The following is a 26,690-nucleotide window of genomic DNA, read 5'->3' on the forward strand; positions in this document are numbered from 1 at the left end:
CCCTCATCACATGTGGGGGTTACTCACATTTGATTTTTAATAATCAGTAAAGAGGTTTAGAATCCTTGTGTGTGTACCCTTCATTCGTTTGCTTGCTTTAGTTTGCTGTTCAAAGTTTTGCTTGTACAAATTATATAACACATTGAAATGGCGAAGATACTTTTTTTTATTATTATTATTTTTTGTCACATTACAATGTCATTTTGTTGGGGTTACATTCAATCAGTTTCTTTTTGTCAGTGGTCATGTTGTTTGGAGAAGAGAAACTAAGGAAACACGTAGATCAAAACAGAAAAATCACAAACCACTAAAAAATACATGCAATAATTCGTGGCAAACGTCACAAGGAAGTTTATTTTTTTTGGAAAAAAGAACTGAAAAACCACGAGACTGTACTGTACAGTACACACACATCTGACAAGGATTTAGAAGATTTGAACGTGAGATGAGAACCATCTGGAGAAGACGCATGAGAATGGAACGAGCAGATTGCCTGACACAGGAGGGCAAAACAAAATGGCACCTGGTTAAATTAATAGGATATTCCACAGCCTAGTCACAAAAAATCATGAATATAAACCCACTCAAAAATTATTTTCTAATTTAACTGCATGGATACTAGTACCTTTGTATTTACCTAACTTTTCTTGGTGTCCTATATTGACTTTGAATTATATTTTAGTGTATTAAAAAGAAGTTTTTCAGTTGTGCATTTTTATTGCTACACCACCATCACACTTTATGTTGTTTACATAAAACAGAAGCAAAATGAAAGGGGAAGTGAAGTCGCATAGCTCCATTCCCAGAAGCGTCAAATTTGTAAGACAAACAGCGATCTATTAAAATGAGAAGTGAAATTATATTTGTAAATTAGGTTAAATCTCCTTTGCAGTAAACTCATTTTGCAGTTCAGCTAAAACAAACAACGCCCTTTTTGTGTTTCATTGTCTTTTGCATGCCTTTTGTACTCCCTAATCATTTCTATATTATTATTCAAGTATTGTTCTTCTAAAGTTGTTAATGTATTATCACCAGCGGGCCAGAAGACTTGGTATTCATTTAAAATGTTTTAATTGTAGTAAAATTAAGTTTTTCATTTTTAATTCCACAACAAATACCTGATTATGTCATGTTCAGATAGTCATGCAATACTGTCGAATTTGAACCATAACTTTTAGTGGATGTGAAATGTATACATAGCACACCTCACTGATAGCTTTTGTTGGATTTGTTTTGGCCTTGCAGGGAGTTTAGAATGCCCCTATTTTCTACGAAACGGTCTAATAGCATTATTTTTATTTGATTTATTTCCTTTCTAACACTTTTAGAACCATAAACATGGCCCAAATGTTCGTGTTCTCAGAAGAGTCACAGTCTGTTCCAAATTGGATGTAATGACACAAAATGTCCAACACGCGGCGCAAGGCTTCGTCTTTCGTCACACTCCGACGCAAGCCGAAGATTGCCGAAGAAGCCCGAACGCGTAGCGGCGCTGTCCGGAACATCCGGCAGCTTAAACATAAACAGCAATGGCGGAAGCAGCTGCATCGTCCACAGCGGCCCCAGCGATATCAGGAGGTTGGACCAAACACGTAACCTGCAGGTAGGATTTGTTTGAACATCGGCGAGGAAGCCATTACGGGACTTTTCTCCTCGAAATAGTGGCGTTGCGACGAGTGTCGAGCGGTTGTCAACGGCGGTTTGGCGACGCGATCGCTCTGCCGTTGTTGCCTTGCTATGTGTTAGCTGAGCCCGACAAGTGTGTGTTTTTTTGTTTTGTTTGATTTTTCTTTTCCTCATAGCGACGACGCCGTTTTAAAGACACGGCTCCGACGACACAAAGCCCTGAGAGGGGAGGTGGCGTCACATTTAACGGGCGTTAAGAGGAGAGCCTTGTTGACCTTGTTTCCATGTAACTGAATATTAATGTACACAACTACAGCTTTGTAAGTTCGGTCTAATCAGCATTCTGGTAAAAAAAAAAAAAAAATCCAAGTGCTAGCTTGTCACCTTGAATAAAGAGTACAGTTGGTTTGGAGTAAACATATAGTGGCGATGACTGTTGACCACCAAGCGTTATATTGCAACGGCTAGCGATGAGCCATTCCTGTCACTTTCTATTGGCAGGTATTTTTTGCACGGTCTATGCAAAGAAGGCGACAACTGTCGATATTCACACGATCTGACCAACAGCAAGCCGGCCGGCGCCATGCTTTGCAAGTTCTACCAGAAGGGAAACTGTGCGTTTGGGGACCGGTGCAGGTGAGTGAAGAGTTGGTTATATAATAGATGTTCTTTGCAAAACATTGTGTGTGTGTGTGGGGGGGGGGGGGTGAGTCGGGTTCGGCCGTCAGTCGATCCGCGGCAACTTTCCCCGTCTAAAGTGACGCCCGGCCACGGTCGAAGATGTGACACTTGACACTGGCAACATGTGGTCGTCCGTGGCAGCGGCGTGTTGGAATCCTCGGTGCAGCTGTCTTCCTGCATATGATATAATAATGTGCTTTGAAATGTGGTGACTGGGAGGGTGTCGCCTTAAACTTTAAGATGATGGTGTCTTTGATCAACTGCTGAAAGGAGACCGATTCTGTCCTCTTGCATCTAAAAACTGCTTCAAACCTCAAAGCGTATGTAGGGAGAAGAATGTTGATTTGTTGTGATTGTATTGTATTGGTGTTAATGTTTTTTTTTTTTGTGTTTCTGTAAAGCGCTTTGTGACAACGTTGGAAAGCGCTATATAAATAAAGTTGAGTTGAGTTAAAACTTAGGTAGCCATATTGTACTGAGCAGCCAGGACAGCGATGCATGTCTCACCAATCCAAAGTTGCGACAAGTTCCATTTCACGTTCTACAGTCTTTTGATGCCATATTAACTAGGGATGTCACGATATCCAAACATCACGATAAGATATTATCACGGTATGAAGGTCACGATATGATAATTATCACAATATCGTTGTGGGGTGGTTGGTGATACTTAAATAAGATCATAATATTGTAAAAAAAAAAAAAAAAAAAAAAAAAAAAAGCACAATATTGTGCTTTTGTACATAACGGCAATGCATATAAACCACCTACAACTTCTAATAACAATATTGAGGCACTTACTTGCTAATTCACGCACACATTGATCACTTTACAAGCAAATTCGGTTCCCCTTTATCTGACAATTAGCATAGATTTTAAACATAGAAGGCCAAAACATCCCTAATGAAAATTAAATTGCACTAATAAACTAGCCACTAGAGGGTGCTAGAACTGCACAAATAGAAATCAGCCTGACTCTTTGAACAGATGTGTTCCTTTTAAATATTGTGAACATGACGACGACGATATTGTGGAAGTTTTAATATCACGATATTGCCCTCATCGTTACATACCTAATATTAACACGTGGAGTTGCTTCTTTATATTGTAAGATACGAGATGTATATTTTAGACAATGTCAGAGGCGTGACTTAGCCGAAAATCTCCAATTGTTTGACCTCAGGCAAGGTTTCACTCAAACGTTGATATTAATTGTGCCACTTTCTCTTTTGTTTTGAAAACGAAGTGAACCTGTGTTAGCCAGCTATGATTTCCCCTAGCAATCTCGCCGCTCGACTTCAAACGGGGGGGTGGTCGGTCGTCTCGTTTTGCGAGGCAGATGAGACTCTCGCTCTGTTTTCAGGCTTGAGTGTGCCCAGACGGCAGCGGCACAGACGCTGTCTGCTCGGTGTCTGAGCATCCCCATAGTTACCGAGGTAGCTCGAGGAAAGACCCCCCCCACCCCCAAATCAATGATCTGAAGACACTGGTTGACAAGATTCTGATGCTTTCGAGTCACTTGTGCTGTGTTGACAAGTCACATTCCTCCATCCTAGTGATTGGGGGACTCGGTTAAGACGCTGTAGAAAAGGCGCCCGGCATGGGGGTTTCTTATAGCTCGATTCCCAAGGCTATGCCTATTGTGATGGACTCAATGACCCCCCCCCCCTCCCCACCTCCCACCTTTTTCTTTTTTGGGCCAGACAGAGTGCACTGCATCCTGCATAGCAATTGCATAACGCTCTCCGTTTCCCTCCTCTTTCTGCTGTTGCTGGGTTCCCCAGCTCGGTTCGCTCCTCTGCAGCGCCCTCCTCCTCCTTATTTATGCATAACTCCAGCAGACACCTCCCTCCCAGCCCCCCACCACATCCTCATCTAGCACTGGAGTGGCTTTCTGGGAACAGGCTGGTTAACAGTGCGCGCGAGTTTGCCAGCTGTCGTATGTAGGAGGCGGTCGGGGGAGCGATGAGCCTTTTTCTTTTCTTTTTTTTTTTTCTTTTCTTTTTTTTTTTTTTTGGTAATTGGCGCTGCCATGGCATGTTAAGTCATGTTGACACTGACGCGGGGCCTACTAAACAAGTCAGAGTAAAATCTATTCAGCGGCGTCTGACCGTTCATTAGAAATGAAGTGCAGGCCTTTTTGCCATCCATTGTTCATGAGTGGAAAGACTGGAGTCACTTCTTGTGTATTTCAACGTAACCAGCTGGTGTGACACAAAGCTAACAGGGTCACATTTTCCATGACAGTAAGAAAATGGTCATTGGTTGAATGCTGACCATGATGTTATTTTTTACCTTTAAAATGAAATCTGGCATACTTTTATCAAAGAATTCAGACTCTCTGCTTACCTGTCCTTACAAGTTCCTCTAAATTCTCTTGCTTAATATAATGTTGACAGTAAAATTGTTGCACAACGACAGTCTCTTTTTTTTTTTAACCTGTTTTCTGAAGCTGAGCCACGATTGGTCCTGAATAACTGTGATGTCATTTTCAGTTGACAGCAAGAGGCAAAATGGGGCCCCCTGAGATGGATAAAAATTAGGGGTGTGCCAAAAAAATCGATTCATAAAAGAATCATTTATTAATTGAATCGGATCGATAAATATCCAAAAATCGATTTTATTTAAATTAGAAATGAAGAAGAAGGGGAAAAGGCAGTTGTAGCCCACATGCTGTTTTTGTGGAAAAAGGCACTTACAATACAAAATTAATAAATGTTTAAACAAAAAAAAAGACACTTTAATGTCTCTATTTGTTATTTTGTCTTGCAAATCAGACTGGAGTACATCATGACAATGTTGTGCATATCTGTAAATTGAAGCAGAAATCATTTGATTCGGAATCGAATCGTAGACCCAAACATTCTAATCGAGTCGAATCGTGAGACAGTCAAAGATTCCCAGCCCTATTAAAAATGTCTGTGGATGCTCAACTCATATTCCACAAATGCATTAATTCCGAATGCCATGTTTAGACCAGACAAACAACATGAATGCTTCTCAGTAATTGGTTTGCCCGACACGTTGACACTTTACCTGTTAGACTGGAAAGTGGCACTTTCCAGGAATCGGGGAAGTGCTCCTAAATAGTCTTTGACTGCCTCATTTCTGATATTGATGTACAATATCATGGATATCTGCAGTTTGGCATCCTTGACCATGCAAAAGCCTTAATCCCGACCCATCCCCCAATGATAGAAACATTAAACCCTAGAGGACCCTTTGTTGCAAAACCTTGTCATCATAGCTTTTCACAACAACAAGATTTTGAATACAATAATGTGCAATGTTCATTTATCAGTGGAGGTTATCCAAATCTCAGCAGCTGAACCTCGCAATGTGAAAGGAGGTTGTGTTCTCCGATATTTTGTCTTTTATCTACAAGGGCAGATTTGTTTAGTCAAAAATGCAAGAGAGAATCTTGAGCTGGGAAATTATTTTGTCTGCAGACTTTTTATTTTTAACCCTCTGTATGCATGAATATTTAGTAGCATTCGGAATTTCTACTTTTTTTTTTAAATCTCTTTTACTGCCAGATGTTATGGGAAAAAAAACTTTTGATCATTCACGTCACTTTGGAAAACGTTCTATTCATCAGATTCTGTCATGTTTCATTGTAATTTCAAAGACTGGCAGCCCATTGAAAAGAGATACAATGCTGCCATCTGCTGACCATAGTTATTGAGTGTTTTTGATTCCACAACCCATTGACCAGGCAGCGCTGCACTTCGATGTTGTAAAAAATGTAGTTGACGTGATTTAACGTTTATGGCGGCATATATCGTGATTTTACTAATCGCTATTAAACGTTTTTGGCGGTCAAAGAGTTAATGTTGCCATTCGAGATGGGATCTTGTGGCAATTTTTGGAAGATGTATCAGTCTGACTGATTCATGCGATCACAAACGTCCATTTTTGCAAGTCCATCTGTTTAGCAGGCTTAGTGGAAGAATGTTAAGAGCATATCCGTTTTTTTTTATGATGTATGATGTAATGACCTCACATAATGTCTGAAAATCCCTCCCGTGTCTAACATGACCAATGTGGTTGTCTAGGTTCGAACATCTCAGTCCATCCCAAGACGAGCCGCCGACGCCCGAGCCGTTGCCTTCCACCTCCCGAGCCAGCCAGCCCGATCCGGAGCTCAGTGGGCCGACGCCCGGCCTAGGGGCACAAGATTGGGTCAACGCCGCCGAGTTTGTCCCGGGGCAGCCGTACTGTGGACGCGGTGAGCGATTGATTTCAAGTGTGGCGTCGCACATGACACTGTGCTTGCTTGACCTTGTTTTGATGTCAGTTCAAGGAGGTTTTTCTCTGCGCGCCTGATAAGAAAGCGTGGCTATTTTCGTCAGGTTGAGAACGGCATTTATCTCGTTTAAAACAACAGATGGAATGTGCGGCCAAGCAGTGGAAAGTTGAAGACCAGCCGGACGCTGATTTGTTTCAGAATAGACTAGAGCCTTAATATTTCAGAATGCAAGATGACAGTTTAAAGCAGGGGTCAGCAACCTTTACTGTAAAAAAAACCCATTTTAGCCAAATAAGTAAATAAATTTAAAAAAAAATCTGCCTGGAGTTGCAAAACCTTTGAACATTGTGATGATCAAAACAGTATGTTTATTATTATTATTATTTTATTTTATTTTTTATTTTTTTGACATTTTTTTTCTGCCTTTTTAAGCTATCAATTTTCTGACATTTTGGCAATTTTGAGGACATCTTTATGGTGATTTTTGGGATTTCTTTCATTTTAGACATATAATAGTTACATGCTAATTTTGGGGATTTCTTTTGTTTTTGGACATTTTATAGTTACTTTGAACATTTTCTTTTAGGCCTCTTTTAAATTAATTTTCTGACTTTTATTTATTTATTTTTTTATTTTTTATTTTCCAATTCTGCTTTTTCCTTTTTTAGGACATTTTATGGTCACATTTTTAGGAATTTTTAAAAACTTTTTCATGACCTTTGTCTCTTTTTCTGACAACTTACAAATTTAGACTAACATTTACAAAAAAAAAAAAAATAGATTTAATTATTCATTTTTTCAAATTCTAATTGTTAAATAATTCAAAGAAAATTGTATCTAAAAAAAAAAAAATACAAAAATAAATAATTTCTACTGTTTTTTTTTTTATTCTTATTTTTTTTATTATTTTTTTTAATCAACAGAGAGCCACAAGTTGCAGACCTCTGGTTTCAACTAAATTGATTTTTCTACTGATTATCCCATTGATTGATGCATGTTAGGTGCACCTGGGGTCACTATTGCCTCGCTCTTCATAGCTTTGACTTTAAGTGTGTGTGGCTTGAAAAGGTCTGGTGAGTGACGTGTGAGCCGATGAGTGTGTAGAATTGTCTGCTGTGAGCTCATGTCAGCAGCTAGTTGGCCACAAATGAATTTGAACATTTCCTTTCCGGTGCGCTCAGCGGAGTCGGGGAACGCGCGGAGCTCCGTCCCGCTCATCGAGGAGCTCGACAGCGAGATGGCGACGGACGACAAGGAGCTGAGGAAGCAGCTGTGTCCGTACGCCGCCGTCGGCGAGTGCCGCTACGGCCTCAACTGCGTCTACCTGCACGGCGACGTGTGCGACATGTGCGGCCTGCAGGTGCTCCACCCCACCGACAGCAACCAGCGCTCGGACCACACCAAGGTATCGATAGAGCGGGGAAACCGTTCATCTGACGATTAATCGCTGAGTGGAATTTTTTACTAGGGCCGCTCGTTTATAAAAGAAAATATTAATCACCATTAATTTGGTAATTGTCTTTTTTTTTTTTTTTTTTTTTTTTCAAGAATGTATAAACATAAAAAAAAAATATTAAGACAAATCAATTTCTTTGAAACACTATAATTATGCAAGTTCCTTTTGGACCAAACAGGACATTAAATTAGTTATTTTAAAATTAAAAAAAGGTGCAAATGTATACATTTAAACAATTAAAAATTAGCATTAATAATCTTTGTTTATAATTACACCGATTTTGTTATTGTGGAGTCTAATAATTGAAATTGTAATTGAATTTCGATTAACTCATTTGCACCCAAAAACGTTCTATTTTAAATGTTTTATGTGACCCAAAGACGTATGGTTTTTTTTGTTTTTGTTTTGTTTACATTTTTATGCTAGCACGTACAAAAGGCTTTGATGCAGCCTCTGAACTGCAGAGAACGGTTAAAGCAGTGGTAGTAATTACAAAAAACGTCCAGCAGGTGGCAACAGAGTATAGGAGATCAAGCAGGGCCATGATGCAAACAAGCTGATTTCACCACAGATTTGTGAATAATGAAATGTAGCTATATTCTAATACTAATTGCTGCAAAACAGAAATATATTCTTTTGGTAGGGTCCATGTTTTTATCGCAATAGAACACAATATCTTGTGGGCCTTGCAAAATCAGTCAAAATCCAGTAGAAGGTGGTTGCTTCAGTGAAAATGGCTGCCAGTGAATGAGTTAATTGCACAGCCCTACCTGTCACTAATATTTTTAGAATCAATTTATCGATTATTGAATCCACTAATCGATTAATTTTAATTTTGCATTAAAGCCTATTACAAAAAGCATTTCCCCTGATTAAAAACTATTAAAATGGTTATCGATTTAATTTTGACAGCTCTCAGAATTTTATTCTGCCAAATATAATCAGCCTGACAAAATACACATTGGCCGTATGTGTATTTGCAAATGTTTCCTTCAACTTGTTCACTCAGGCGTGCATCGAGGCCCACGAGAAAGACATGGAGATCTCGTTCGCCATCCAGCGCAGCAAGGACATGATGTGCGGCGTGTGCATGGAGGTGGTGTTTGAGAAGAGCAACCCGAGCGAGCGCCGCTTCGGCATCCTCTCCAACTGCAGCCACTGCTACTGCCTAAAGTGCATCCGTAGGTGGCGAAGCGCCCGGCAGTTCGAGAGCAGAATCATCAAGTGAGTCACGCGCTCGCGTCGGTGCTCGGCAAACGACGACGAGCTGTCGCTTTTTTCGGCTCGAGATATTCCGACAAATCTTTTTTTTTTTTTTTTTTTTTTTTTTTTTTTTTTTTTTTTAGAACGAGATGGAAGATTTGATCTGAATTTGTTTTTGTCATCCCAACGTGACTATTTAAAATGTGTTTGTCATGTTTTCCAGTGTCCATAATGAGCTTTCCCCTACAGATCGTGCCCGGAATGTCGAATCACATCCAACTTTGTCATCCCGAGCGAGTTCTGGGTGGAGGACAAGGAAGAAAAGCAGAAACTGATCCAGACATACAAGGAAGGCATGGGGTACGTGGACAGTTGCTCTCGCGACGCCAAAATACGCGAGGGGGCAACAATTCGAGTGCGACGTAGGCGTGCCCGAGTCGTTAAAAAAAAAAAGCGAACTGGGCGTAATCGAGGGCTCCACCGTGCGCAAAAGTGGGGCTGGATCAGATGAATTATAATTTTTTTTTTGTTCAGTTCATGTTTTCACGCTAATATCCCCAACCTTTTATGTACAATAAAAAAAAATAATAATATCTCCCCTTTACGCTATTTAAAAGGAAACATAATTCCGTCTGTTGATTGTGTTCCCCAGGGGTAAACCGTGTCGATATTTCGACGAGGGCCGCGGAACGTGTCCTTTCGGATCCAACTGCTTCTACAAGCACGCTTTTCCTGACGGGCGTCTGGAGGAGGCTCAGCCTCCGCGGCGGCAGACCGGGTCCAACAGCAGGAACCGGGTATGACGTCATATCACATTGATTTAAAAAAAAAACAAACAAAAAAAAACAGCACCAATGGGTGTCCGGCTTCCTCGCAATTTCAAACGGGATAAGCAGTAGAGAAAAAAAAAAAGGGTGGTAAATAGCTCAGTCAGTTGTGATCCACATGTAGCCTGCTACTGTAGCACCATCTGCTGGTTGGTTGTAGAAGTGCAGGTTTGCAAAATTAAGATCTGGCCCAGACTTTGGGAGTTGAGCAAAAGCGGAAATAAATAAATAACAAGCGGTTGTTACTTGCAAAACTCCCCCCCCCCCCCCCCCCAAAAAAAAAAAATGTTTTATTTAGGCTTATGCTCAATTATTTCCTCAGCTATGTTTAATTTTCATATTAACTCATTTGCTCCCAGAAACCTATAAATACCTTCTGTTTTAAATGTTTTAAGTGTCCCAAAGACGTATTTATACGTGTTTTGTTTTTCTTTGCTAGAACATTGATGCAGCTTCTGAACTGCAGAGAATGGTTGAAGCAATGGTAGTTATTACAAGAACGGCCAGCAGGTGGCAGCAGAGTATAAGAGATCAACCAGGGCCATGTTACAAAAAAGCTGATTTCACCACAGTTCTAAACAGATTTATGAATAATGTAGAGATGGACCGATATGCTTTTTTTCAGGGTATCGGTAGTCAAGGAGGCTGATAACCGATATTTGAAGCCGATATTCATTTGCAGTAAATATAGAAATAGAAAAATAGTATCGGAAATATTCAGGACAGTCGCAACGTAATTAATTTGATTTCCCGAACGCAAGCTGAAGCGTATTTATCCCCTGCAGAATTCACGACACACGCGCCTCTGGGACATCCTGGACGAGCGAGAAAGCAGCGACTCGTTCGACAACGACGACGAGGAGATGGTCACGTTCGAGCTGAGCGAGATGCTCCTCATGCTGCTCGCCGCCGGCACCGACGACGAGGTGACCGACTCCGAGGACGAGTGGGACCTGTTTCACGAGGAATTGGATGATTTTTACGAAATTTACCTATAGCTGCCCCCCACACACGCATATCACCCGATCCCAAATATATAGTAAACTCTAGAATGGACTGTCTCGTGTGAGTGATGGACAGTAGCTCCGCCCCCTCCCTTAAACTCCTTGTATTGTGGCAGTGCCTTTCAGCAGGCCATTAATAAATGAACTTAAAAAAATGTAAAAAAAAAAAACAAAGTGCATTTGTGCTAAAAAAAAAAAAAAATTACAAAAAATTCTAGATCCCTGTGACTTGCCCCTTGTTGTCCAAGCAAAAAAAAAAAAAAAAAATTAACAAGTTTATCGGAATCCTGCAAGTTTATTTGTGGCTGTCGTTTTCACACAATGCTCACACAAGCCTGCCACATGATGAACTTGTCGTTTATTCCAATTGCGACGGGCGTGTTATAAGATGTGACCCTTTTCGAAGGCCCTCTCACCTTTATTAAAGCTGTTTATATAGCTTATATATTGTGCTTAACTATTAATCATAGCGACGTTCCTGGTGTACTCAGTATTTACTGTACCGCCACGATTTTTTTTTTTTTTTTAAATCGTTCCATCAACGATCGAAAAGGCGAGACGGGCGTCGAGCACGACGCCTATTTGTTGGTTTGTTCAACCCGATCCATTTGCACCTTAAGTCACCGAGCAGCTCACAAAGCGATATGAACTTTAAATTCCCCGACCCCCCCCCACACACACATGAACCCTTCATTTCATTAAGTGCAATATTCTACTATCTACTGACTTTCAATGTTGTAAACTAAAAGCCGGGGAAGGCGTCCCCTTCCCCGTATTCAGGCTCCAAAGTACAACGGGGGATGGGGACAGGTGGGAACAGGGGCCACACTTGGGCTTCACCGGCCGTATTTTTATCCTTAAAACGTTTGAACTGTACTCGTGAAATGTTTCTCCGCTCCTCTCCGGTAGCCGGTTTCAACCTGTTGAGCTCCGTTGGAATGCATATGTTTATACTGAAATGTGTGTTTTCTATGTTCCACGACCATCCATCTTAACTTGAAATAAAAGTTTATTATCAATATGTAGTTTGGGGGTCACGTTTTTGTTTGGGCAGTGATTGTTTGAGTTGAGGTGCACAATACATTTTCGTTACTGCTTGTCATCATCGGGTTACGCATTTCATAGTAGACTTAAGCTCCAAAATTTAAAGGTAACACAACTGATTATATTCTCTTTTTAAACTCATTTTAAATGACTGCGAATATTTTCTTACCTTGGAAATAAAATCTTTCCATGTAGGGGAAATGAATACACCTGTTTGGGAAACAATGGTTAGAGATATTTTACTGCAATGTTAATCTTTTAATTTCGCACTTATAAAATTACAAGTTTTAGTTTAATTTTACCAAAATATTTTATATTGCACATACTTTGATTTTTTTTTAAACATGTATTCTTTTTACAACTGTTTTATACTACTTTGATTTGCTTTATTAGATTTTTTTTTTAATTTTACCATATTTTATATTGCATTTTTTTATTTAAAAAATGTGTATATTTTAACTGGTTTATATTTTATTAATAGAAACATTTTGGTGAACATTTATCATGCTTCCCCTGGACTGCAAGAAGTATTAAAATGTCAAATATTGTTTTAAAGACTTATTTTATATTTATTTTCACATTCTATATTTGCATATTAAGCCAAGCATTTTCCAAACAGCAAGAAATATTAAATATTGTATTAAACCCATTCATATGCGGTTATAAATAATGGATGTACAAATCCATTCCATGTGACAAATTCCATGCCTTTGTTTCTAAGCAACTCTTCTCTACGCCTAAAAAAAAAAAACGAGGAAGAAAACGGGGGGGGAAACTGATGCGAGCGTCGAAATACAATGATCGCAGAAATTCTTCCCAAAGACAATTCCAAGGCATTCCAATCCGTCGCGACTTTGGGCTCAGACTCCCCCGTCTCTTCCTCGCCCTCCCCGGAAGCCGGCCGGCTGCTAAGCAGGAGGCGGGACGCGCGCACCACCTGCGGCGGCGGCATCCATCCGGAGGAGAGCGGCGGCATCCGGCCGCTGGTGTCCGGCGGCCGCATCATGACATCGGCGGACTTCGCCCACGCCGGCGCCCCTCTGCTGGCCGCCCGCTCCACGCGGAGCCTCCTCTACAAGGTCCTGTCCTTCCTGCTCCTCGTCTTGCAGGGCGGCGTGCTGGACTTCTACCTCATCGCCTTCACCGACCTGTACTGGTGCTCGTGGATCGCCACCGACCTGGTGGTGGTCTCCGGCTGGGCCATTTTCTTCGTCAAGAACGCGCGCAGCAAACGGGAGCGGGCCTGCGGCTTCCACCAGAAGGGCTCCGCGTACGGCGGCTGCAACCTGGGCGAGTTCACCTACGCCTACCTGGCGTGGCTCGTCCACGTCATCGCGTGCACCCCCAAGGTGGCGCTCATCCTGGAGACGTCCATCCTGGACCAGGTGGCCGCCAAGGTGCCGTGCGGGCTCACCGGCTTCAAGATCGTCAGCCTGCTGTCGGCGCCGCTGCTCTTCTGCCTCATCAACGCCATCATCGAGGATCTGAACGGGGCCACCCGCCACCACTCGCAGAGCTGCTTCGCCTCCACCTGCCTGGATCTCATCGACAGCTTCTCCCTGGTGGAGGCGCTGCTCCGGGGCGAGATCCCCACGCCGTACCTCAAGTACACCGTCATCTCGGCGTACTTCGTGGCCCTGGCGGCTCCCGTGCTCTGGTTGTACGAGCTGACCGCGTCGGAGCTCCGGTGCCGGTGGCTGTGGGCTCGCTTCTTCTCCGCGGGCCTCCTGGTCAACGCGCCGCTGCTGGTGGTCCGCTGCTTCCAGGTGTACGTGTACCGGGGCCCCGTGTCGGTGTTCATGTTCAAGAACGTCTTCTTCCTGGCGTGTAAGCTGCTCGAGCTGGCCGAGCAGTGCGTGGCGGTGCGCGGCGTCCGCAGGAGGCTGGCCGGGGGCGGCCACCACCAGGCCCGCTTCTCGCACGGCGTGTCCGAGAACGACATGTGCCCGCACGGATACGTCAACACGCTGGCTGTCGCCCAGTCCTAGTCGGATGCGGACCGGCTCCCCGAAATGTAACAAGTATCAAGCCCATTCGATTCAACGCGAATTAAAATGTGGAATCATCCAAAATTAGGCCACGTGATCCAATTCAGAATTATTGTGACATATTTTGCACTATAAAGCCAATTTAATTGGTAAATTAAAATAAAACGTAAAATTCCACTCATAATGGGATTGAACAGTACTGAATCATCACCATTAAACAGGCCACAACTCAATTGAGTTGACTTTGAAAATACATATTTACAACATTATTATCAATTTAATTGGAGTAATATTTGAGTGGAGTGTAACAATAACACTATATTTTTTTTTTTTTTAATCGGTTAGTGGTTCTTCCCTTGAAAAATTTGCAACCACAATAGTGAGAAAAAAAAATAAAGTATATGGCACATGAGTATCAAATTACGAAATGTTTAACATTTCAACTAGATGCTGGTCTACTTTTGTTACTTCCAAAACAATATTTACACAAGCCTTTGTTATTTCTACAGTGAGACACAAATGTGCTTTATCACCAAATAAGACCCTCATGGCCTTTCGCTAAGAGCAGTGCTTTATTACTTTTCCTATCAGGCCACCTTAGTTACAAACCAGCTCGGTCACATTGATGAGTTTTTCTTGTCAGAATGCAAAACAACAAAATTATGTCATTGTAAGATTTTAATATATGTAAACTTTGCAGTATACTGGATATCCTCAATGGCAAGTACGTCTGTATCTTTTCAATATGTCAGATTTTCCTTTTTGGGGCAATCGCTGACCAAACCGGGGTCCGATTTTCAATTTTTATTTTTTATTTTTTTTACATGTCTGGAGAGCACCCCCATTTGGGAGCATTGGACCGGTGCTATACATTCACTTACGAGGGCAATGGGTGTACTGTTACATTACTGAATTTTCCCATTGCACTCGAATGCAACATGTCTTTGTGGGTTGTAAAGTGCAATTTTTGAAGAACCCTGCTCCCCATTCATGCACATTTGGTGTCTTCTATTGATGACAGTGTTGTCTGCAAGTCTGTGCAAGTACTGACTTAGTGTAGACGTTTGTAATATTGTCCCGCTTACACCCGATACAGTGAACTCTCGCATATTCTGGTAAGAATCGCAAATTCACATATTCGCCAATTTTGTACTCGGGCCAAAGGCACGTTGAATCTAAAAGTAATGCTTTGGCGCCTCTTATTGCCAAGGAACTATGTTGAAGTGGAGGGAGGAGCTTCATTTCATCACAATATTGTCTAATAGAGGGGGAAAAAAGTGATTTGTCGCCCTCTTGTGGCATATGGAGACAAGTATAAAAGAGTTATATGTGGATTTGACCTATATATGCGGGGGGTGTTCACTGTCGTCCCACAAATATTTGCTTTACCAGACCAACAAGACATCCCTTGTGTGTGTAAATGTACACCACGTGCAACCAATCCGCATTTGCTCAACGGAAAGTCATCAAAATACGTCCTAGTGAGCAAAGCTGTCCACCTCTTTTAGCCATTTCACTTCTACCATTGTAACCGTCGATGTTAGCTAGTTTAATGTACATGTAGCTAAATACAACAAAACAGTTAAACTTGCAGTAGCTGGATGTAAAAAAAAAACAAAACAAAAAAAACAATGTTCACCCAGGTTCATCTTCCAGGTTGACATTTTATTATTATTATTTTTTTGGTGCATTAAGAATGAGTTTTCCTCCCCAGAGTTGCCCGGAAAATGGTCAAGACCGAAATGGGTTCAACATACTCAATATTTACAATCAAAAATTTACTTCATCAAAAACAAAACGATAGTTAAGATGTTACAAATCAGCACTCCGCGTATGTGCCTGCACTTTTCCAAAATAAGGTATAGCTTCTGTCACTTTGAAGAATTGTCTAGAATGTATTGGTAACATGAATTAATTCAATTGGGCGGGACTAATTAAGCCAACCCAGAATGATGTTAATTGCTTTCCTGTTTTATGCTAAGCAAGGCTAAACATACTTATAATTCATGTTGCATTGTTGTGGAGACAATCTTTTTTTTCCTTTTTCTTTTTTTTTAAATTGTGCATTATTATGCTTGAGTCACTTTATTGTATTAGACAGCACATCCCTGTATATAGTATTCACAGTGGTACCTTGACTTGTGAGTTAAACTTATAAAAATCAACTTTTACCAATGAAACGAATCGAATTGCCATTCGTTTTTAAACAGAAGTAGCACTTTACGGCGTTGTACTGTATAAAAACATGCAGTTAATAACAAAATAGAATGTAGAGAAACTATTCTGAATCAAAGCAAAAGGCAAAAATAAAAAATCATAATTCGGAAGTCAAGGTATCATTGTAAAGTGTATATTTGCAGTATTCCGCATTTAGTGCCTCTTAGCGTTGCATTCTGTACGATTGATTTGCTCCCCCAGCAGGCAGGTCAGCGCTTAAACTGACTTGTGCCTTACACTATGTGCAATGTCCAGCCATCCATTTTTTTATTTTATTTTTTTCCTGTCGCACTTACACCTCATTAGAGGTCGTGGGTGAGTTGGAACCAATCCCGACAGACTTTGACTTTGCGAGGCAGCACTTTGGGTACACTTGGACTAGTTTAAGTTGAAATAATTCAAACAAGTGGCGGCCGGCGGGGCTTTGTGAACTCACTCACAGATGAGAGCGGGTGGCAGTTGTCATGGCAACAAGCTACACCGAACCCCATCCCCTATTTGATGCCACGTTAGTCAAAGTATGATTGACACTTATTGTCGTCGTGAACCACAGACATCCTCTTTGTTACTCCAATGTACCCGCTTAAGTTGGTCACATGACCTGACTTGCGAGATTCAATGAAAGATGTGAGAACGTGCACTCAAGCTTGGATGAAATATGCTGCATCGACTGCTTCAAAAGCTTCTTTTGCCTTTATTTTATGTGTAACAATCACACTAGAGTGGCTTCCCATTGGTTGCATATCATATCGCAACAAAGTATTTTAGACTGTATTATTTATATTTCTGATTTCTTCATGCAAAAAAAAAAAAAAAAGTCAATTTCTAGATGTACAGTACCCTGCATGAGCTAGCACAGTTCCATTCAAACGACCAAAGGACACTAAATGGACCTCAGTCTCATGCACACAAAGTGAACAATGTGCGCCATCGGAATCCAACTGGTTTATATTTGGACTTTTTTCCTCTTTCTTCCGACACCTTTACAGGGAATCTTTGCCGTTGTTTACAGATACTAGTACTACCTACACGTGGTCAAGTTGTGTGCTGTAAATCTGTACCACTATATTCCAATCTACTGGATGTACTGTAGATGTTAAGACAAACGTATTGTGTGGTCAAGGTCAAATAAATCATCTTTTATTGGAAAAGTACCAAGTGACTTCATTGAAGGTTACAATTATAGTGCAACGGACTGAAAAGTACAAAACATGATATAGGCCTAGTGCAAATATCTGTTCAAAAAATGTGCCACATTTTGCTCGGAGTGCAACATTATAAAATATCTTGTACAGTAGAAGTGTTGTTTTTTTTCTGTAATAGCGAAATGAAGACTGTATTATCCATGTACACACAAAATCATAAATGCAAATTGACAGTACATCACACAAAACGAGCCCTGGCGTTGAACGTTACATTCAGCCCCTTTCACACAATTTGATGCAGACTTGATCAGATCCGCTACTGAACCCTGTCCAGATAAAAGGCTGGATGGTTTCACAAACCCATTGGTCCAAATGGTAAACGGGACTGCTTTTGATATAGTGCTTTAATCTACACCATGTGTGTCTAAGCTTGGTCCTGGAGGACTGGTTTCCTGCAGGTTTTAGATGTTTCCCTTCTCCAACGCGCCCGTTCCAATCAACAGGATCGTTATCAGGTTTACGCAGACCTTGCTGATGAGCTTCATCTGTGTTCGAGAAGGCGACCATCCAAAACCTGCAGGACTCCGGCCCCCAAGGACCGAGTTTGGACACCACATGTACCCAAGGCGCTTTACAAAGGCTCACATTCACACACCAACGTTCGACTGCGGCCACGCAGGGCGTTGCTCGCCCCACTGGGAGCAAATTGGGGTTCAGTGTCTCGCTCAAGGACACATCAACGTGGTCACCGGGGCTGAGGATCGAACCCACAACCCCCCGGATGGGAGACGGCCACTCTACCACTGAGCCATACCACCACAAGAAGACCAAACTATCCTGAATTTGTAGATGAAGCCACTTTTTCGACTTTCATAAAAAGCCAAACCAACGGCTCCCCCTTGAAGGAAGTTCCAAGTGGGCAAAGTATTTTATAAAGGAAGCCACTTTTCATTTTCCCCAGTGACAGCGAATTACAGGTGGAGAAATCACCCACATTTCCCTACAGATCAAACTCAGCGCTATCTAGAGTTTGCAGAAACAGTTCCTCCTGCAGCTTTGCCAGAGCCGCCAGTGGATCCTCCTTGTAGGGAGCTGCAAGTGGGGAAGGCATTTTGGAGCCGTAGCCTTGATCCGAAACACTGTTTGAACCCTCCGCACTGGGCTCACCCTCGTTCACCTCCACAGGATGAAGGATTTGGTTCTGAGCGGGACTCCTGATGCTCGGATGAGGTACCTCACGCGAGCTTGATCCGGCGGAGCCGCTGAGCCACTCGTCCTCGTCCTCTTCTGGAATCTGGCTTACGTGCCTCCCCTCAGCAGACGGAGCGTGCTTTCCAGGTAAAGCGGATGGAGGGCTGTTTGAAGGACACAGGTGAGGCAGGACTGACTGTTGCTGGTATCTGTACACAGGGTTGACGAGCGGTACGAGTTCTGCCACCGACGACTGTTGGCTCTTTGGGTTCGGTTCCGGGGTTACGACTTGGACGCTGCTTCCGTTCTCTCGTATGTCTACCTGGCACGTATAGACAGGAAGTCCCTCTCTGATGAGAGGAAGACACTCGAAAAGCGGTGAGCCCGTCCGCTGCTGGTCAATGACACAAGTGGGCTCAACGAGAAGATCTTCCTCACTCTGCACGCATTCCCTCTCGAACCAGTCGGGATTTTCCATCTGGTACGCCTGGAAAGTTTCAATGGCGTTCTTCAGGGCTTGCCCCGAGGGACAGTTGAAGTATTCGTCGCCACCGATGCCCTGGATGTGGTTGACCTGACCCGGTTGGTACTTCTCGATGTCCAGCAGGCCGAAGTAGAGTTCCTCAAAGTGCTTCATCAGCGTGTACTTGACAGCAATGTCGAAAACCGACGGCACGTCACGCTCGCTGCTGACGTCGCTGAAGTACGCCACCATGTACTTGCCGTGCTTGCGCGCTTGCTGCATGTCGGGCAGGAAGAGGTTCAAGAAGGGGGTGAGCATGTCGTCGGTGGGCGACAGGAGGTCTTCCTTCAGCGTTACGCGGCGGCGGCCGCACATGGCTCGCCACTTGGCCTGGACCCCTCGCGAGCAGAGCACCAAGACCTTGTCGGTGGGATTCTTCAGCCGCCGCCGCTGACCCTCCAGCCAGCAGACGCGGCCGACCGTGCCCACCGAGGTGGCGTCGAGCAGGTCGATCAGCACCTTGGCGCCGCATTTTGCCTGCAGGAAGGCGCAGAGCTTCAACACTATGTCCCTGTAGAGGCGGTGGTCTTGGGAGTAGATGACCAGAACCGTCGGTGTTTGTTGAATTTGCTGTTTCTGGTTTCCAACGGCGACCGAGCCATCAGCAGTTTTGCCTGAAGGCATTACAAAGCAATGTGACTTTTGACCAGACGCAAAGTGGGTCGATGGCGTTTGTGGGACTAACCTGGCTTCCTGCACAGGATGTATACAGAAATGGCAAAAATCCCAGCACATAGGAGCACCCCACACACAATGACAAGTGTGTATTGAGGAGCATCTGGTGGATCAGTGGGCTTGACTGTTAGGAGTCAAATTACAGTTTATTTATTAGGAGCCCATCTGCTGTGTTCAGCATAAAATTAATTATAAAAATCTATCCTGGTTTATTATTATGGAGACATTATACGAGTCCACGATTGACGTAAACTTCAGTTTTGTGAGGATCAGGTATCAATTATGCGTATCTTTTGATTTTTGGCCACAATCTCCATCATAAACAAAAGCGAGAAGAACGTGATGAGAAGAATATACGCCATATTTACACAGTACACATTTTTTTAACTGACATGGATTGCGTTTTTTCAATAATGTTTGAAAATGACTGATCAAAAAAAAAGGTACCTGCAGGTTTAAAGGAAGCAACATTGAAGACCTTATAAGGTCACTCTGTGACCAATAATCGGTGATATGGAATAACTGATTGCTGATCTTGTGTAACAAGTGTGAAACAAATGCAAACCAGCTTAATCAGCCACCTAATAAGTGGACTTTTTGGATAGCTACTTCAACATTTGGACAGTATTAAGTGTCATTTTGAGGATAGATAAATGTCATCACCTTGGATTATTTCCATTATTTTATGCAGGAAATAAGCTCCTAGCCTTACCATAGTATATTGTGATCCTCTGTATGAAGCAATTTAATCACGTCTTGACGGCAATATTCATATTATGTGTTTGTATCAGAGGCGCATGTATCATGTTAAATTGACATGGGGCAAACCTGAACAAATGTCCAGTGTTTTCTTATGGCGGGTGCAGTCTTCACCACATTTTTGGAACATCGGTTTTATCTGAAAAGAAGATGGGACGTCATTTATTCATGTACACTTACTATTGAAATAACGACAATACAAACAGCTCTTATGTATATTTACCGAGACGTCAAATTGGCAGCAGGTTCTGGGCCATTTACGGAGGCTGAACGATACATTGAGGCGTGTCTGGTTGACCTGGGGAAAAGTCATCAGTTCAATTGCTATTGGTACACTTTAGGTCAGGGGTCAGCAACCTTTCCTGTCAGGAGAGCCTTTTTAGGCCAAATAAATAACCAAAAATGTGTCTGGAGCTGCAAAACATTTGAAGATGGTGATGAAGTAATTAGTGTGTTAGTTTAATGTACTGAGGGCCCAACAGCTAATTAGAGCTGCACCACAACACACAAATATGCACCATCCAATACTTTGGCATTCATTTTCTTTTACCTTTTGTAATTTTTCATACATTTTTAGACATTTCTGCCTGTTAAAAGCTTGACATTTTTTTTGGCAATTTTATAGACATATTTTGGTCATTTTGTGCCTTTCTTCTTCTTATTTTGGACATGTTTTTTTTTTTTTTTTTGGACATTTTTTCAGCTTTTTTTGCCAGCATAATTTTTGACATTCTTGGCAAATTTTGGATGTTTTATTACCATAAAATGCCTTTTTTTGGTTGGGATTCTTTCTTTCATTTTTTAGACATTTTATATTTATTTATTTATCAACATTTTCTTTCCTGCCTTTTTCTTTAAAAAAAAAAAAAAAAAAAAAAAGTAAAAGTTTTTATTTTGTTTTTGGACATTTTAGGTTACTTTTTGAACATTTTCTTTTCTACTTTTTTTTTTTTTTTTTTTTTTTTTTTTTTTTAAATTAAATTGTCTGACATTTCTGGCAATTTCATGGACATTTTATGGTGAATTTCTGCCTTTCCTCTTCCTTTTTGGACATTTTATGATCACCTTTTCGACATTTAGGTTCTTTTAAAAACCTTTTTCATCTTTTTTCTCACACTTGTGAACTTTTGACAATTTTTTAAATATTTATCCATCCATTTTCTTAACCGCTTGCTCCTCATTTTTAATATTTAATTATTCTTTTAAAAAAAAAAAAAAAAAACATCAACTCATTTGAAGAATATTTTATCTTAAAAATACAAATAAATATGTAAAAAATAATACATAATTGTGTGTTTTTTGTTTTTTTAAGAGATCTACAATGAGCCACAGGAAAGGGATGAAAGAGCCACATGTGGCGCCAGCGCTGCATGTTGCAGACCCCTGCTTTAGATAAACCCATACAGTAACCAGCGAGGGCCAAAAACTACATACTACCTAGACTGTGTCTTTTATCCGATCAGTTTTTAGCTATCATGAGCAGCTAAAAACACATTTCTAGAAAAAGAGGACGTGTGAGCTTCCTGTTTGAAAATCTGAGGTAGAAATCTAGGCTACGCAGCACAGGATGCTGTAATGAGCACCCACCTGAATATTCTAGGTCAATTTCCTCAGAAGGAAATGTGTCTGAGTGCTGCAAAAGTGCTGTTAAAAAAACAAAAGAAAACAGTGCTGAGCTCACCTTGTATGCGTGGTCAATATGCTGGTCAGAGGCACAGTTGACAATAACCATGTACTCGTCACACAGCAGGTCAGGGCTGAAGCTGACTGTCAGTGCCTGCCTTTCTTTGACTGTCAGAGCCAGGCTGATGTTGGACTGCCAAAGACTTCCTACAATACAGCAAAAATAAATAAATACAATAAAAAAAAATACATAAATACACCATGTCAGCGAAGGGTACACCCACTGTTTCTCAAAAATAGCAGTGACTCACCTCTCTCTATGCAAAACTGGGTCATGATCATCTCGGAGTCTTGACAACCTGATTCAAAACATTATCAGAGTCACTTCAAAAGTGAGCAAATAACACGAAACATCACAACAATCATGAAATACATCACACTTTAAAACATCTCAAAACATGTATGTATCTTATGAGTATAGCAGCCATTATAAAGTCAGTTTCGCGATAAGTCCTCTTTAACGCTAATAGTTCCAGAAAAGCTCAAGTCCGTAGCGGTTTGGACTCACCTGGAACAACCACGTTCTCGCTGACGTCATAGTCGCTGTGGCCCACTTCTGGTTTGGGGATGTTGAAGACGGAAACCCGATACATGTGCCCTGGGTCCAACACCAGCATATTTGCCGAGAACGACCACTGGCAAAAACATTGTACACCAACATCAACACTACAACCTCAAGCGAAATGACAAACGTTAAAGATTTTATTTTAAATAAATAAACAAGCAATTTATTTGGAAAGCTCACCATGTTGTAATGTTGATTCCTCATTGAGAGTTTGTCTTCAAAGGAATATCTGACGCACAGGTTCTGATTGGTGGCCATCAGCATGACATGAATCTCAGTGGCTTGCAGGTAACTGATGCTGCCTGCAGAGTGACACAGTGGTCGACATTTTAGCAACATTAGATTTCATTTGGGTTATTAGATCAGTACAATTGTTTAGTGGAAAAAAACCAGCAGAAAACAAGGATCGAATTTTGTTACCCCGAGCACTTTTACTTTATCATACCGAATGAATACATAGATCCGGACTTACCGTCATCCTTTATGGTCCAGTTAGCAACCAGGACAGGCTGCAGATGTCCTGCCTCATCCTGGACTGTTGTCACAGACACCCTCAACCCCTGTGGACCACTTGGTGTGTACTCCCAAACTTTCAGCCATTCGCTATCTATGAGGCAGTTACCTGCGTGCACACACGTAACCTCAAATGTTTTCATTCAGGTATTACATTCAAAGCAATTTGCACACATGAATTTTGGAATTTTTTTTGTTTTTTTTTAGGGGTTAGGGGGAGCACTCACTAAAACTGACTGTGCACCTCAGGCCCTAGGTAAAAAGAAGAAGAAGAAAAAAAACAATGTTAATATATCTCTTAGTACTATCATTTTATTCTCGTGAGGAGAGGCTGTGTGCACTTAAAAAACACATTAAAATGCACAATTGTCATGATAATTTAATTTTGTCTGCTCATTGTGGCTGCGTAGATGTCATTCAGGAAGATGGCAGCAAAACAACAATTAAGAAAAACTTGTTGGTGAGGTTGTTAATATGAAGTGGAGACACCCTAGTGGCACGAAAAGAGGAGTAAAGCAATTTTATTTTATTTTTTTACAGAGACAAATGTGTGTAATGGACTGCAAAGCAGTTAAAATAGTAAATATTAAATGTTGATTAACTTTTGTTTTTTCCCAACTGCAGTAGAATTGATTAACTTATTCGATGTAGTCCTGAAAAAATAATTTTAAGAACTTTACCTAGCTTAGGAAATAGGAGAATTGTCTCTAATTCAGAGGCACTAATATTCAAAGTCTTGGTGATAAAACTTTTGCCAACGTACACGAATGTGAGGGGCCCCATGAGTGGGCCCCCAAATGACAAGCTGCGCCTAAATTACACAATACACATAATACAGTACTTTTGTTGTATTTTGACGTCAATGCTAACTATACCATCAAATAGCTTCTGAATTTTCTTATATACATGAAAGGGGAACGAAAAAAAAAAAGAAGGTTTGAGTGCGTATTACCTGTTGGGAGCAGTTCAATGGAACGGACGTCAAAGTTCTCAACGCGGACGACAGCGACAGGCACATTAACAGCAAAACGCTCCCATAAAGCCTCATTTTTAAAGAGTATTACCCTAACTACATGAGCGTCAGTGAAGTAAATAGTGAAGTGTTGCCATTAGAGGAAATTGTAGGTCCACAAAGCAAGCGTTGGTAAAGCGAAAGGAAAGAGCTGATTAATGAAAAAAAAACTTCCGGCTTGGTGGTAAAGTAACCTGCTTGCTTTTGATTATGCTGCCTTCATGTAACCTGGGAATTTACAGAAACCTGTAATGATTAAAAGGAGTCACATCTGTATAATATAATAGTTATACGTTTTGCCTTTAAGAACGCAATAATTATCACCTTTGCATTGGCACATGGTATAAAAAGTCAAGAATATCCTCGCAATAGTTATCTATCTATCTATCTATCTATCTATCATGAACAACAATTTTTAATTTTGTTTTGTTTTTTGTTTGTTTGTTTTTTTAAACACATTATAGTTAAATAGACACAGAACCGGACCCACATTTTGTAGCACCTGTACTAAAGAAAGACGTTTAAAATATATATTTTTTTATTTTTGTCGATGTTGTGTCATCGAATTCTTCTGTAATATTTTCATACTTGTCAAATGTCATTATTATTTTTTATTTATTTTTTTTTTTTACACCGTCAGACTTGTTTTTAAAAAATCACTGGCGGTTTCTGACGGTGTTAAAAAAAAAAAATAATTAAAAAAAAATCTCCTGGCGGTTTCTAACGGTGTGGGAAAAAAAACAACAACAAAACAAAACAAACAAACAAAAAAAAAAACCTTTTTTCTCTTTCCCCCGGCGTGAATGGGCATCCATACAAATTTGATCCCAAAAATATGTAAAAGTAATTTTAGTACCTGCTCAAGGACAGAAGATGCATTGCGCCAGATTGTGCAGCAGAGGGCGCCTTAACATTATTCTCAGTCACATCGGTGGTTTTGTGGGCCAGACTTCAGCATTACGTATACGAGCAATACAAGTCTGATCTCATCCATCAAAGTTGACCCAAAAAGCGCTTGGCCTCATTCTGTCTTCCATCCCGTGCTAATGTAGAGAAACGAGCTGTTAGAACTAATCTATAGGCTCAAATGTCTTTGCCCTTTGGTTCAAATGGATTACGATGCAGGGAAATTGCTGTCTGTTCGGCAAACTATTTCTGGGATTGGGCCCGAGAACCGTTGCATAACTGTTATTCTAACATGGCTTCCAACTGAAATAACATTCAATGGGTTCGACAATGACATTAGAGACATCTTATCAGATGGTTTGATAGGTTACTGTATAAATAAACGTTTACCCTGCCTGCCGTTTGGTTCAGTTGCTCCAAAAACCTTAAATGGCAATGCACTGTGCAGTGCTTACATTATGCACAACACTCCTTTCTTTGATAGGGTGCACCCTGCCGAAATGTGTTGTCTATATTGTGTAGACTTGAGGAGACCATCATATTCATGTCACGAAGTTATAGCTTTTGTTTGTTTGTTTGTTTTTTTTCTTTACTTTTATGATTGTTAATGATGGAGGCGTGTACACCTGGAGACCACAAGCAATGACTTTCCGCCTGGCTGCCACAAACGATAACATAGAGATAACGGCGCCATTCATACGCTCGGTGCGCCGAGAGGCCTCCTAACGGCGTTTCATTCTCCTGGCGAATCAATATGCTGAAGCCCCCTTGCCGTCTTATTACTTTGTATGGCAGCGTGGAGACACCTGTGCAGGGGAAGGCATGAGAGGAATGTAGATTATAATGGAGATATGTGCTGGATGAGATGGGAGAGGCTTCATATTTGGGTTGTTGTTAACTTGAATACTGCCAGGACCGTAGTCGAACATCAGTAAATGTAGTTTTTATGTTCACATAGAAGATAAATATTGTTTGGGTATCTGTATTCATTTTTGGACAACTTTTGATGTATCTGTACTTTCTACTCTTTACAATTACAAAATGGCCTCCTTACTTTTTTTTTTTTTTCAACCTCCACAATCACGGTGAGTGTGTCAAAAAACAAACAAACAAAAATGTGATTGAATGAGATCTAGTTGACTTATCAGGTTAATCTGTTAGCACGATTGCGTTTCACATTAACTGTTAACATTAAGGTACCTTTTTATCGTTCAAATGTACAAAGTTTAATTTTCTTTGATTGTATGCTGTTTGTATGCATTGTTGCTCCACCTGTGTTAAAGTAGCCGTTGTTTGAATCTTAAAGGGGTACTTAGAATTAGCTTTGTGTCAACACTACATGTTCAACTAAATCCTTTAATTTCTAATGAAAATCTGCTAGCTTGATGCTAACAAAATATGAAATAGAAATGACAATAAATGT

General features: G+C 41.1%; 3 protein-coding genes across 5 annotated transcripts; 2 read left to right on the top strand and 1 right to left on the bottom strand.

The window, feature by feature from the left end:
- The first annotated feature begins 1,451 nt into the window (after positions 1-1,451).
- On the top strand, positions 1,452-12,071 carry mkrn1 (makorin, ring finger protein, 1). 3 transcript variants are annotated; one of them, XM_077499250.1, is made up of 8 exons: positions 1,452-1,603; positions 2,128-2,262; positions 6,363-6,535; positions 7,738-7,961; positions 9,022-9,236; positions 9,465-9,575; positions 9,868-10,012; positions 10,828-12,071. In XM_077499250.1, exons 1-8 carry the CDS (start codon positions 1,530-1,532, stop codon positions 11,038-11,040), a joined length of 1,290 nt encoding a protein of 429 aa, XP_077355376.1. In that variant the 5' UTR covers positions 1,452-1,529; the 3' UTR covers positions 11,041-12,071. The 3 variants fall into 3 exon arrangements, with proteins under 3 accessions (XP_077355376.1, XP_077355377.1, XP_077355378.1); XM_077499251.1 differs by lacking the exon at positions 1,452-1,603 and adding an exon at positions 1,796-1,946; XM_077499252.1 differs by lacking the exon at positions 1,452-1,603 and adding an exon at positions 1,962-2,127 and having other exon boundaries at positions 2,194-2,262.
- Positions 12,072-12,853: 782 nt separating this feature from the next.
- On the top strand, positions 12,854-15,701 carry tmem121b (transmembrane protein 121B). Its single transcript, XM_077499253.1, has one exon. The coding sequence runs from the start codon at positions 12,888-12,890 to the stop codon at positions 14,076-14,078; it is 1,191 nt and encodes a 396-aa protein (XP_077355379.1). The 5' UTR covers positions 12,854-12,887; the 3' UTR covers positions 14,079-15,701.
- A 1,712-nt stretch (positions 15,702-17,413) lies between these two features.
- On the bottom strand, positions 17,414-26,629 carry il17ra1a (interleukin 17 receptor A1a). The gene is made up of 11 exons (XM_077499249.1): positions 24,302-26,629; positions 23,577-23,601; positions 23,309-23,458; positions 23,017-23,138; positions 22,780-22,906; positions 22,523-22,570; positions 22,270-22,418; positions 20,812-20,886; positions 20,658-20,727; positions 19,840-19,953; positions 17,414-19,768 (listed from the first exon to the last, which is right to left on the bottom strand). Exons 1-11 carry the CDS (start codon positions 24,395-24,397, stop codon positions 18,441-18,443), a joined length of 2,304 nt encoding a protein of 767 aa, XP_077355375.1. The 5' UTR covers positions 24,398-26,629; the 3' UTR covers positions 17,414-18,440.
- Between the last annotated feature and the right edge of the window lie 61 nt (positions 26,630-26,690).

The sequence above is a fragment of the Festucalex cinctus genome, chromosome 16, assembly GCF_051991245.1.
Source record: "Festucalex cinctus isolate MCC-2025b chromosome 16, RoL_Fcin_1.0, whole genome shotgun sequence".
Taxonomy (NCBI): domain Eukaryota; kingdom Metazoa; phylum Chordata; class Actinopteri; order Syngnathiformes; family Syngnathidae; genus Festucalex; species Festucalex cinctus.